Source organism: Sardina pilchardus, chromosome 14, assembly GCF_963854185.1.
Source record: "Sardina pilchardus chromosome 14, fSarPil1.1, whole genome shotgun sequence".
Taxonomy (NCBI): domain Eukaryota; kingdom Metazoa; phylum Chordata; class Actinopteri; order Clupeiformes; family Clupeidae; genus Sardina; species Sardina pilchardus.
Window position 1 is genome coordinate 6,391,415 of NC_085007.1, and position 12,047 is coordinate 6,403,461.

At 43.9% G+C, this 12,047-nt stretch overlaps 1 protein-coding gene across 1 annotated transcript in view; it reads left to right on the forward strand.

The window, feature by feature from the left end:
- The first annotated feature begins 3,070 nt into the window (after positions 1-3,070).
- The window catches only part of LOC134100664 (cAMP-specific 3',5'-cyclic phosphodiesterase 4D-like), a 54,396-nt gene continuing 45,419 nt past the window's right edge, over positions 3,071-12,047 (forward strand). Inside the window, exons 1-2 of the mRNA XM_062554020.1 lie at positions 3,071-3,143; positions 11,638-11,711. Of these exons, the coding sequence (XP_062410004.1) occupies positions 11,667-11,711 (45 nt within the window). The 5' untranslated portion in view covers positions 3,071-3,143; positions 11,638-11,666. The remainder of the gene's footprint in view (positions 3,144-11,637; positions 11,712-12,047) is intronic.

Consider the following 12,047-nt stretch of genomic DNA (forward strand, 5'->3'; position numbering starts at 1 on the left):
GATACTCACTGAAGTTTTACTGTCAGCTGTGTCATGACAGAGCAAGGAGCAGACTGATAAGGAAGATAATTATGCACAAAGTGCAATGCATATCCACAATGAGTTCTTCTGAACTAGATTTGATATGTACTGCCAGTCTGCCGCACCCTCTGAATGGACACACCTCCCTTAAGCTCACAGCAACAGCGTGCTGAATGACTGACTGACGCATGCAAGAAAACGGAAAATCAAGTCTTTCAGCTTTTCAGTTTGTTTGTTTCATTTTAAAGGAGAAATCGGCTGACTTTTCACACAGAACTCACTGGGTAATCTCGAGAAACTGAAATGTGAAAAATCCCCGAATTTCTCCTTTAAACCAATAATGCATAGCAGGCATTAGAGCACAACACAGGTGATTAATCAAATGCAGAACTTCCCCTCAATTTGTCGGACTTTATTACAAATGGAGTGAAACGTGCACAAGAGTGTAGACAAACCTCGGCTAGCATGCACCATCAGGCTCACAAAAAGTTGTGGGTTCAATTCCCAACTGGCACCTTTGCACCCTTGAGTACTGAGCCTCGAGTTGCTCCAGGGAGGCCGGCCCCTGCAGTGGGTATCTGCAAGTCGCTTTGTATAAAGGCATAAATAAGCTAGATCAGCTAAATGCACAAATAAAATAGAAATGGAAACGAAAGGGAAACCGAGAGGAAATGGGCAAAAGGGAAATAGAAGCAGAGAAATGAAACAAGAGACACAAAAAAACAAAGCACAGAGAAAAAGGAGGGAAAGGAGAAGATTACAGAGGAGGAGAGAAGAAGAAGAGGAAGTGGACTCTAAAATGAGGCCAATGTAATTACATTGGTAAGAAATGGATTAAAACTAATGCCATCTGTATACATTTGAATTGAATTGTTTAGTTGGATATAAAATCAGGGCTAACAGTGAGAGGTTATACACTCTTAGAAAAAAAGGTGCTATATAGAAAAACAAAAACCATGCTTCATATATGGAACCCCTAAATGGCTCTTTAAACCATTTTGATGGGTTCATCAAAGGAACCCCTAAGGGTTCTTTAACACTTGCATGGTTCTATATAGCACCCCAAGAACCTTTTTTTTTTTTTTTTTTTTTTAAAAAAATAGAGTACGCTGATAAAATCAAGAGGGAATGTATCACCTCAGTTATTACCACGTTTGGAACTGACCGCAATGAAGAGAGAGGAACATTACTTATGTAATATGATATTTTACTTGATTGACAGTTGTTGTTTTCAAGAACTTAGGAAACGGTTCTTGAAACAGGTCTTAGCCCCGCCCACCTAGATCTGCTTTCAGGGAGATCTAGTCTGGAACACCACAGTTCATCACCGTTTCCCTCAGACAGCAGGGAGATCTAGTCTGGAACACCACATCATGACCGTTTTCCTCAGACAAGAAAATGTCAAGCCAATCAGCGACAAGAGCGGAAGATGAAACCAATTAACAATACGTTTTATTGTGATAAACAGAAGCAGCAACACCTGCAAACGTAAAACAAATGCAGAAATGTATTGATGTGTTTCCTGACTGTTGATGCTATTTATTGTTTGTAAAGTTTAGGCAAAGTAGGAAGTAACATTAGGAATCTCTATGTGAGTGGAATCAATGTGATTGGTAAGGCTGGGCCAATGATTTCGAGGTTAGTCTGTTGCATAGTGTTGCAAACGTTTCCCAGTCAAGAGTCACCAGACTCTCTTCACTTCGTGAACGAGTTTACGTTTTTCCAGGCTAGTTGTGAAGCCCCTATACTCCAAAAATATGGATGCCTTCCCAATTAGCGGCAAAGAACCAAACACTATTTATTAGCAAAAATATGACCCTCTGATGTCCACTGATAATATACAGTCTGATTTCTGTGCCAATTTCAGCCCTGAAAGAACTGTTATTAAGGTTTTAAATGGCATCCATACAGATGCAAAACATCCAGTGTAATTGGACATTATAGTGCATTATACTTATAGTACAGTGTGTGTTTTTTTGCTGTTCGGAGCTGCTTGTGCTGTGTGTGTGTGTGTGTGTGTGTGTGTGTGTGTGTGTGTGTGTGTGTGTGTGTGTGTGTGTGTGTGTGTGTCTCTCTCTGTCTCTCTCTCTCTCTCTCTCTCTCTCTCTTTCTTTCTCTCTCTCTCTCTCTGTGTGTGTGTGTGTAGTGTATACTGGTAGTAAAGTGTATCATAAGCTACTGTATCTGATGAGAGACTGCCCTTGGGCTTTATATTGATCTGAATTCTGTGAACTACACACACAGAGAATTACAGGACACACGAGGAGGTCCTGCTGTGTGTGTGTGTGTGTGTGTGTGTGTGTGTGTGTTTGTGTGTGTGTGTGTGTGTGTGCAGTGTGTGCAGTGTGTGCAGTACATACAGTATGTAGCTAAGTAAGCTAACTAAGTATGTATATCACATTTAGCAAATGTATGAATGGATGAAAAAGCTTTAGCTCCACGAGAGCAGGGAGTTGGTCTGTTATACAAACAGGCTGTGATAAAGGAGTAGGCCTTAAGCTGATTACAGCATAGTGAGCTCTCCTGTCTGTCACAGACTGTGTGTGTGTGTGTGTGTGTGTGTGTGTGTGTGTGTGTGTGTGTGTGTGTGTGTGTGTGTGTGTGTGTGTGTGTGTGTGTGTGTGTGTGTGTGTGTGTGTGTGTGTGTGTGTGTGTGTGTGTGTGTGTGTGTGTGTGTGCGCCTGTGTGTGTGTGTGTGCGCCTGTGTGTGTGTTTGTGCGCCTGTGTGTGTGTGTGCACATGCATTTTCACACCTTTATACCAGTCTCTGTGTCCACTCATTTGTGTGTTTGTGCCTCTTTATTTACTGACGTGTGTGTGTGTCTGTGTGTCTGTGTGTGTTTCTGTGTGTTTATCTTGGCTCATACAGTTAGTCTGATCACGCTCAGCTGGTTTGTGAGGAGGGCGGATCTACACCAGGAGCGGCTGATTGTTTGTCCGTATGCCAGCGTGGAGGAGGGAGTGTGTGAGGGAGTGTGTGAGGGCGTGCGTAGGGTGTGTGCGTATTTGAGAGAGTGTGTGTGAGAGTTTGCTGAATGACACCAGTGCTGTCGCTTTCACACATATGGAAACATTTACCCTCTGAGATTTTACAGAACTCTGTGTGGATACAGACAACAACGGTAAGAACTCTCTCCAAAATAAACACCTCTCTCTGTGTCTCCTCTTCTCTCTCACTTATCGCTCTCTCTCTCACACACACACACACACACACACCACACACACACACACACTTCAATCAGGTTGTGTTTAGGACTTTCTGTAATCACATGGCCCAACCTTGTCTGGTATTCTACTTTCAGGGTGTTTCCTCTGATGTGTGTGTGTACGTGTGTATGTCATTATGTGGGGAAAGTGTCATCTCCTGTTATTGCACTTTAGCATGTTGTTGCTAGCTCATGTCAGCTACCACACTGGATCCCTACATGATCTGATGAGTGCTTGCTTTGTTTATGTGAAATGTACCATGCGAGTATAGGAGACTTGTCAAGTTGTGCAACTGAACTGTCTTGCTGTGCTGTGTTTCTGAGTGATAGAGAGAGACTCAGGTGTGACTTTTTATGTGTGTGGACCTCAGGTTGACAGAGTGTATGTAAGTTATAGAAGGACTTGTGAGAGTAAAAAAAAGTATATGTATATATATATTTATTTTTTTTTCAAATTATGCCAACATGGAATCTCAAGTTTATTGCAAACAAACTTGATACACTATTCACAGCTGGTAGACAGTATCCGATCTGGGCCATTTCAAACCTTTGTGCAGTTGTGTACACACCTACCATTTCAATCATTACATTACAATGGTCTCTCAAGTGTCTCTCAACACAACAGTCCTCCGTTGTTGTTTTAACCAACAGGCCACTTATTTATCTAAGGCAAGTGTTTGGAATCAGGGATAGCCAAGCTGTTGAACTTTACCTTGTTTCCGTATGCTTTCGGTCTATTCAAATCCAAGTGCAAAACCATAAATCAAAGATGAAGGCCTAACTTCTCGGTTTGTTTGCATGCACATACAGTAGTTTTGCTGCTCCAATGTTAGCTCCTCTTGCAGAAGTATTAGAATATACCCCTAAGCCACCAGAGCTATGGGTGTGCGAGTATTCCCCCTCCTCAAAATGCCTACCGTAAGAGCCTTATTCAAACCCCCCTCCCAACAAGTTATAGTTTCTAGGGGTTGGAAAGGATGGATTCCTTAGGTCCTCTGGTTTATGTGATATCTGCATAACCCTAGTCACAGATTGATATTGTATAATGTAAAACAAACTGTGAAAGACACTTAACCAAAATCGCTGGGTTCTGCAGTCATTTTAAAGATTTCAAATTAATTGCAAGAATTAACTTATCATTTTCATTATCATTTATACAGCTCCAGCAACACTATACAACTCTAACAACTATAAAATATGACCCTTACACTGTTCTTTAGTTGTGAGCACTTGTGCTATTATTGATATGACATGCTGAGGGGACAGATACAAGGCTTTGGGGCTAATCTAATTGCCAACTATCAAGGATTCCCGCTGGTAGCCAAATTAGCCAATAAAATTCCCTTGCGGATTATTCATGATTGGAAGAAAGCCAACAGAGAGAAAAGGGAGTTTTTTTTTCTTTTCGTTCCTTGTTGGTGAGCAGTGAGAGGCTGTTGGTAAAGGATTTAGGCTCATAGGCTAAATAGGATTGCAATCTTTACTTCTGTTGCTTGCTGGGCGTGTAAACTTGTGTAATATACCGCATTATCTTACCAAGCCCAGGAAGTGGCGTTGCGAGATATTTGTATGTATCGAGAGATTCGCTCATTTTAGTAAATTGCACACTCATTTCACCAAATAGCCGTCTCATTTTACTAGATTGTGTGCAGATTTTACTGAATTGTGTGCATGTTTTACTAATTTGTACACTCAATTTACAACAATTAAAATGGGAGCTCTATTTAGTCAAATTAACGCTCTATTTAGTAAAATGAGCGCTCTATTTAGTAAAACGTGTGCACAATTTAGTCAAATGAATGCACATTTTCTGGGAACCAAGGAGCAGGCAAACAACTAGCAGCTTGAAAGCAACATATTTGAGACTCATGGTGAATGACAACGACTTTTCATTGACAACAGTAAACCAACCAACAGTGTATTAAGAAGACCTCTTTTATTTCATTGAGTTAAATCGAAACAATGTCTCCTAGTGCTCCTGGACTGAGAGCCCTGCTAGGCAATTATTACTCCAGCTTGTATTTAGGAGCTGATCATTATTTGTCCGAATTGACACCACGCCCCCGGCTATTATCTGAGGACCGGCTATAAAAAATCCCAGCCATAATTTGAAGATTTACGGTATGTCAAGTTTATATTAACTCTGTTAAGTTATGGATGTCTTCCTGTTCACTGAGACAGGAGTCACTCAGACCTTGTTGGCCTTAAATAGCCTTCCAGGGGATCTACCAAGATGACAGCACTGTGGCAAGAGCTTGGCTGAACTTCTGACCTGATTCAATACTGTTGCAAACCACCAGCCACTTACGCCATTGATACCATCAACAGCGTCATTAATGATGTAATGTGGTACAGTACCTACACAGAGGGTCAGATATCAGCTAAAGAGAGTAAAGTTGGGTTATGGTACCTACACAGAGGGTCAGATATCAGCTAAAGAGAGTAACATCGGGTTATGGTACCTACACAGAGGGTCAGATATCAGCTAAAGAGAGTAACATCGGGTTATGGTACCTACACAGAGGGTCAGATATCAGCTAAAGAGAGTAAAGTTGGGTTATGGTACCTTCACAGAGGGTCAGATATAAGCTAAAGAGAGTAAAGTTGGGTTATGGTACCTACACAGAGGGTCAGATATAAGCTAAAGAGAGTAAAGTTGCTTTATGGTCAAGGTATTTAGCAGGTGGTTTTGTCCAGCGAATTACATTAACATTAGTGTTAAAATGTTTAGTGGGTGAACACTTCCATCCAGATAACAGGAACTCACAGCGCTCACCTATCAAACACTGGCTGACCACTTCTTGGCCGTGATGCCACATCCACAATTTTGATCGTTCAGATGAATTGATGATTTAGTCCAAAACGGTAGTTTGAGTGGAAAATGGAGGCGCCATACAACACATTGGTTGAAAATGAAGAACTAACGTATGAGTGACAGAAGTGTATTGCACTGTGTGTCCCAATATGGCGTTGACTACAGCCTATTACACTCATCCTGGTGCCCACATACTGTGGTTTGTTGGTGAACCACTAGAGTTGCACAGGCTGATTTTCCGCTCAATTTCTCACTACACTTTTGTGAAATATCAAATGATGAACCATGGTTGTAATGGGGGAAATTTCAACAGGTTTCATAGTTCTCTCCCTTTCTCATTCTCTCTCTCTCATTCTCTCTCTCTCTCTCTCTCTCTCTGTCTCTGTGTATTCTGCAGCTGGGGACTATACATTGTCTTTAGTGTTTTCATAAAGATGTGTGGAGATATTGTTCTGTAAAAGGTTAAGTGGTGGCTGTTCTTGATCTATCTATCTATCTACAGGGTATTAGTAACGCTGTTTGATGTGTTTATAAATACGTGTGATAAAGCAGGTGATATATGGATGTTTAATGTGTTTCTATAAAGACTTGTGATAAAGTAGGCATTTATAAAGATGTTTGATGCATTTATGAAATGTTTGATGTGGCAGTTCTGTGACGGCTTATATAGAATTTAGATTGAGTTGAGATTAGTGTGACTGTATGAGTCAGAGAGTGTTAAAGCGGATAGTAATCAAGGATCTTTGGTATGAGTGGTGTGTGTGTGTGTCTGTCTGTCTGTCTGCCTGTCTCTGTCTGTGTGCGTGTGCGTTTGTGTGCATGTGATGAGCAGATAGTGCTGGTAGTAGTGTGTGTGTGTGTGTGCGTTCGTGCGTGCGTGCGTGCGTGCGTGCGTGCGTGCGTGCGTGCGTGCGTGCGCGTGTGTGTGTACAGTATGTGTGGAATAAGGTGAGTGCAGTGTTGGGAAGGTTACTTTAGAAATGTAATGTGTTACAGTTACAAGTTACTCTATTTAAAATGTAATAGTAGTGTAACTATTTGAATTACTTTTTCTGAGTAACATACCTAATTACTTTTGATTACTTTTTGATTACTTTTCTGATTTTTGAATGATATATATAGTGCCCAAGGCTGCCGAGCAGTTCTGTACAAGCGCACAAGGCAGCAAGGGCATTCAATACATGAATTAGCATCACATTTTTTGTGAGGATAATATAATGATAATCATAACACGTTTACAGGCAGGCATGTAGGCCTACGCTGATGGCGCTGTAGACGTGATAGAGCCTATCAGAAGGTCCCGTATCAAACTATGGCTGTGGAGGGAAACAGTTCTTTTTACATACAATATTCTTTGCAAAGTTTTGCTGACAATATTGAGATGTAATTCAAATTGTAATTTTGAAAAATTCCAAAAGTACCTGTAATTGAATTACAATTTTTTCTACAGTAACTGTAATATATTACTGTTACATTTATTTTGTAATTAAATTACGTAACTCAATTACATGTAATGCGTTACTCCCCAACACTGGTAGTGTGTGTCTCTGTGTGTGTGTGTGTGTGTGTGTGTGTGTGTGTGTGAGAGAGAGAGAGAGAGTGTGTGATTAGCATATAGTGCTGGTCTCAGTGACGTCAGTGGCAGATCGATGGCCATGATCATGATGACGCTCAGTTATTGAGTTTTACGTGGAAGTCTGAAGAGCTTTTTCCACTGTTTGATTACTGTCTACCACCCTATACGCAACACACGCACACATGCACACACACACACACACACACACACACACACACACATACACACATTAACACACACACACACACACACACACACACACACATTAACACACACACACACACACACACACACTGTTCATCTCCCTGCGCAGCACACACTCACACACACACACACACACAGACACACACACAGAGACACACGCACACACACACACACACACACACACATACACACTGTCCAGGTTCCTCTGCCGCTCACATCAGCATAGGGCAGCAATCAGCACACACTCACACACACACACACACACACACACATGCACACACGCACACATGCACACACATCCAAACACACACACAACACAGCAGGGGAGATTGATAAGCAGGTTTTTCCATTGGATTAAACAAACAACTGTCAACATCGACTGCAGTCATACAGTCAGGCAGGACAGTTAAACTGGCGCTACAGATCCTACTGTGTGTGTGTGTGTGTGTGTGTGTGTGTGTGTGTGTGTGTGTGTGTGTGTGTGTGTGTGTGTGTGTGTGTGTGTGTGTGTGTGTGTGTGTGTGTGTGTGTGTGTGTGTGTGTGTGTGCAGATCTTGTGTGCTGATTGCCTTACGACTGAGAGACATATGCCTTGCAAATGCACACACACACACACACACACACACACCAAACCCAGTGGTGCACTGGCTGACTCATGCGAGCGAATGGCGTCTCTGGCAAACCCGCCGTCTGCCGCGGAACGCCTGCTATTGCACAAGGCACCTTAGCGTGTATTGGGCCGGAAACGTGACCTTTCTCTGGGACATTTGGAGGCTCTTGGTGTCCCTGTTGGAGCATTTCCCAATGAGCAGGGCAGACCAATGGGCCTTTATGGAGCCCTGCAGCCTGTGGAACAGTTAAGCTGTGGGTCACCACCCAGTACATGGACGCCAATGGAGTAAATACCAGTTCTCCCAGAAAGACAAATAATAATAATAACTGGAAATGTGCATCTCTGTGGAGGAGCTGCAAGAGTGGGCTTGCTCACCAGGGGCAGTGATGTAAACGCCTGAACAGTCCCCCATTCATTTCAATGGGGAAACCCCTCTGGTGGAGCATGGCGGAACTACAAGGGTCTGAAAACGGGAATACCGGAAAAACGTTAACCGGAAGCCATCCGACATTAACAAGCAACCTACACCGGATCGGGCCTGATTTTTTAGTGTTTGAACCGCGTCGATAGCTCAAACGCTCTAGGAGAAGAGGCGTTCTCAAAAAACGGGCAAAGAAAAACAATAGATGGGCTTGGCTTGGGGTGTGTGTGTGTGTGTGTGGGGGGTGGGGAGGGGGGGGGGGGGGGGGTTAGGGGTCCGAGGGGTGGGTGAGGTGCGTTCTGAACATCTACAACTACTGTGGTAGACTGTTCCAGAGTGTGGGAGCGTCAGCAGAAAGCCCTGTCCCCCAAACGTCCGCAACACAGTGCGGGCCGTGGCAGCAGCTCCTTGTTAGAGGCCTGCAGTGAACATGACTGAGTGGAGGAGTGGAGGAGACCTGTGAGGTACTGAGGAGAGAGTCCACGGACAGGTCTGCAGGGGAGCAGGTGGGATGGATGGGATGGGAAACTGTATGGGAGTAGGTGGGATGGGATGGGATGGGAGACTGTATGGGAGTAGGTGGGATGGGATGGGATGGGAGACTGTATGGGAGTAGGTGGGATGGGATGGGATGGGAGACTGTATGGGAGTAGGTGGGATGGGATGGGATGGGAGACTGTATGGGAGTAGGTGGGATGGGATGGATGGGAGACTGTATGGGAGTAGGTGGGATGGGATGGGGTGGGAGACTGTATGGGAGTAGGTGGGATGGGATGGGATGGGAGACTGTATGGGAGCAGGTGGGATGGGATGGGATGGGAGACTGTATGGGAGTAGGTGGGATGGGATGGATGGGAAACTGTATGGGAGTAGGTGGGATGGGATGGATGGGAAACTGTATGGGAGTAGGTGGGATGGGATGGGATGGGAGACTGTATGGGAGTAGGTGGGATGGGATGGATGGGAAACTGTATGGGAGACCAGATTGGAGGGGTTCAAAGAGCTCAAGGTGGGACATGTGATGTTGAAGCCGGGCAGCCACTGCTCTTTCCAGGACTGAGGAGAGGGAGATTGGACGGGTCTGAGCCAGGCTTTTTGAGAGTGGGGATGACTGCTGCCATTTTAAAGCTGGATGGTACCACAGAGGGAATCAGATTCAAATGTTTAATTCCCAAAGTTTAAATCAGTGATATGGCAATAGATGCTTCCTGGTAGAATGTATGCTAATGCTTCCAACTCGTACACTGTGTTACTTTAAGTAATGAGGATTTGTTTTTCCTGTTGGATTTGATCTGGCCTGTCATCAGACTCACACTGGAGTGCACAATCAGTTGCGCTGAAGCAATAACACAGACCAGACCTGTCAGCCATCAACTGGGCCTTGAGTTTATTCAATTCACATGAAGAGAAGAGAGGAGAGCAAAGGAGAAGACAGTGTCCCCAGGGGACTGGAAGAGAGGATAAAGAGGAGAGGAGAGGAGAGATGCGGAGAGGAGCAGAGAGGAGAGGAGATTAGAGGTGAGAAGAGGAGAGAATAGGAGAGGAGAGGGGAGGAGAAGAAAGGAGAGAGGAGAGGTGAGAAGGGGAGAGAGGAGACGGGAGGAGAGCTGAGGAGAGGAGAGGAGAGGAGAGGAGAGGTTTTGCTACAAATGATTAGGCCCTGTTGATGTCCCAGTGTCTTCATGCATGCTTGCCTCCCCTGCTGGATGTCTGTGGAATTGCAGTGACAGTGTGGGTAGTGTACTGTACAGCAATAGAATGCTGCTGTCTGTGATGTGATGGAATCTGTTGGTAAAGATGCTGACTAATGTTCCATATCAGGCCCTGATAAATTTCCCGAGATAACATCCTGCTGAGCTGAGCATGTGTTCTCAGTCGCTCAAGTTTGGTTAACCTCGATAAGGACGTAGAACACACTGACTCACTGCAGATTGCTCACTGCACATTCACCAACAAATCTGCCTCAGTGGACCGTATTCATTTGGATTTTAGGTGCAATGATAAAACATTTGACAATGAAAATGCATGTTCCCCTCTGCACACAGCCTGTATATTCCATCTCATTACTGCACCATGGGAGGTGATTTCATGACCTCTTTTACTTCTCTTCTGACCCATGGTGTTCCTTTTGTCGCATCTCTACGGTTAGCAGTCACGTACACGGCTTTCCACCACCTCTCTGCTGGAGCTGCTCCCACGGCTGGTCCGCCCTGCGGCTGCTTTTGCTCGACTGACTAGACAGCTCTGCATGTGTGCTGTCATGAGTGTAGCGACTGATTGCTCGCCGCTGTCGTCCTACTTTTATCGTTTCTTCATTCATACATTCATACATTCTTCATAATTATTACTGTATTGTGTCAAAACCAGAGCAAACCTAACAAGAGCATGGTTTGTTAAATAAAAGAAAAGACTTAAACTCACTCTTTAACACTTTCTTGTTGTGTCTTTAACTAGGAATCTGAAGAAGACCACACGGTCGAAACGTAATTCTGTGCTAAAGAGAAAATAAAACTATAAAGAAGGATTTCAAGTGTGCAAACCTTTTTCCATTTTTTGTGTCTTTAACTTGAACATAATTGGTTAAATTTGCCAACATTCTCACTCTCTCTCATACACTCACTCCTGCTAACCCATGTTGTGCTCTGAACCCATGTTGTAGTGCTCCTATAACCCATGTTGTTGTGCTAACCCATGTTGTTGTGCTAACCCATGTTGTTGTGCTAACCCATGTTGTTGTGCTAAACCATGTTGTTGTGCTAACCCATGTTGTTGTCGTTGCAGGAGTGCTGTTGGCCTGGCATGTGAAGGGGATGATGGAGAGGAGAGAGAGAGCTGCTCTGGTCCAGAGAGAGAATGTAAGTGGCTCTGCCCTCTGCACTTCGCCATCTGCTGGTCAGAAAGGGAAACAACAAGCCATGCTGACCCTTGCTCTGTTACTCTTTTATTGTGTTTTATATGTCTTAGTGTGTTTTTATATACATCTTATAATGATTATTAATTGTATGTGTGCACCCAGTGGAGTAGCACTCCTAATTTCGTTCTATTGCAAAGTACAATGACAATAAAGGCATTCAATTCAATCAGTTACTCTCAGCTCAGTAACTGTGTCCTGTAGGCTATCAGCACAGCACAGTCCAGCTCAGTAACTGTGTCCTGTAGGCTATCAGCACAGCACAGTCCAGCTCAGTAAC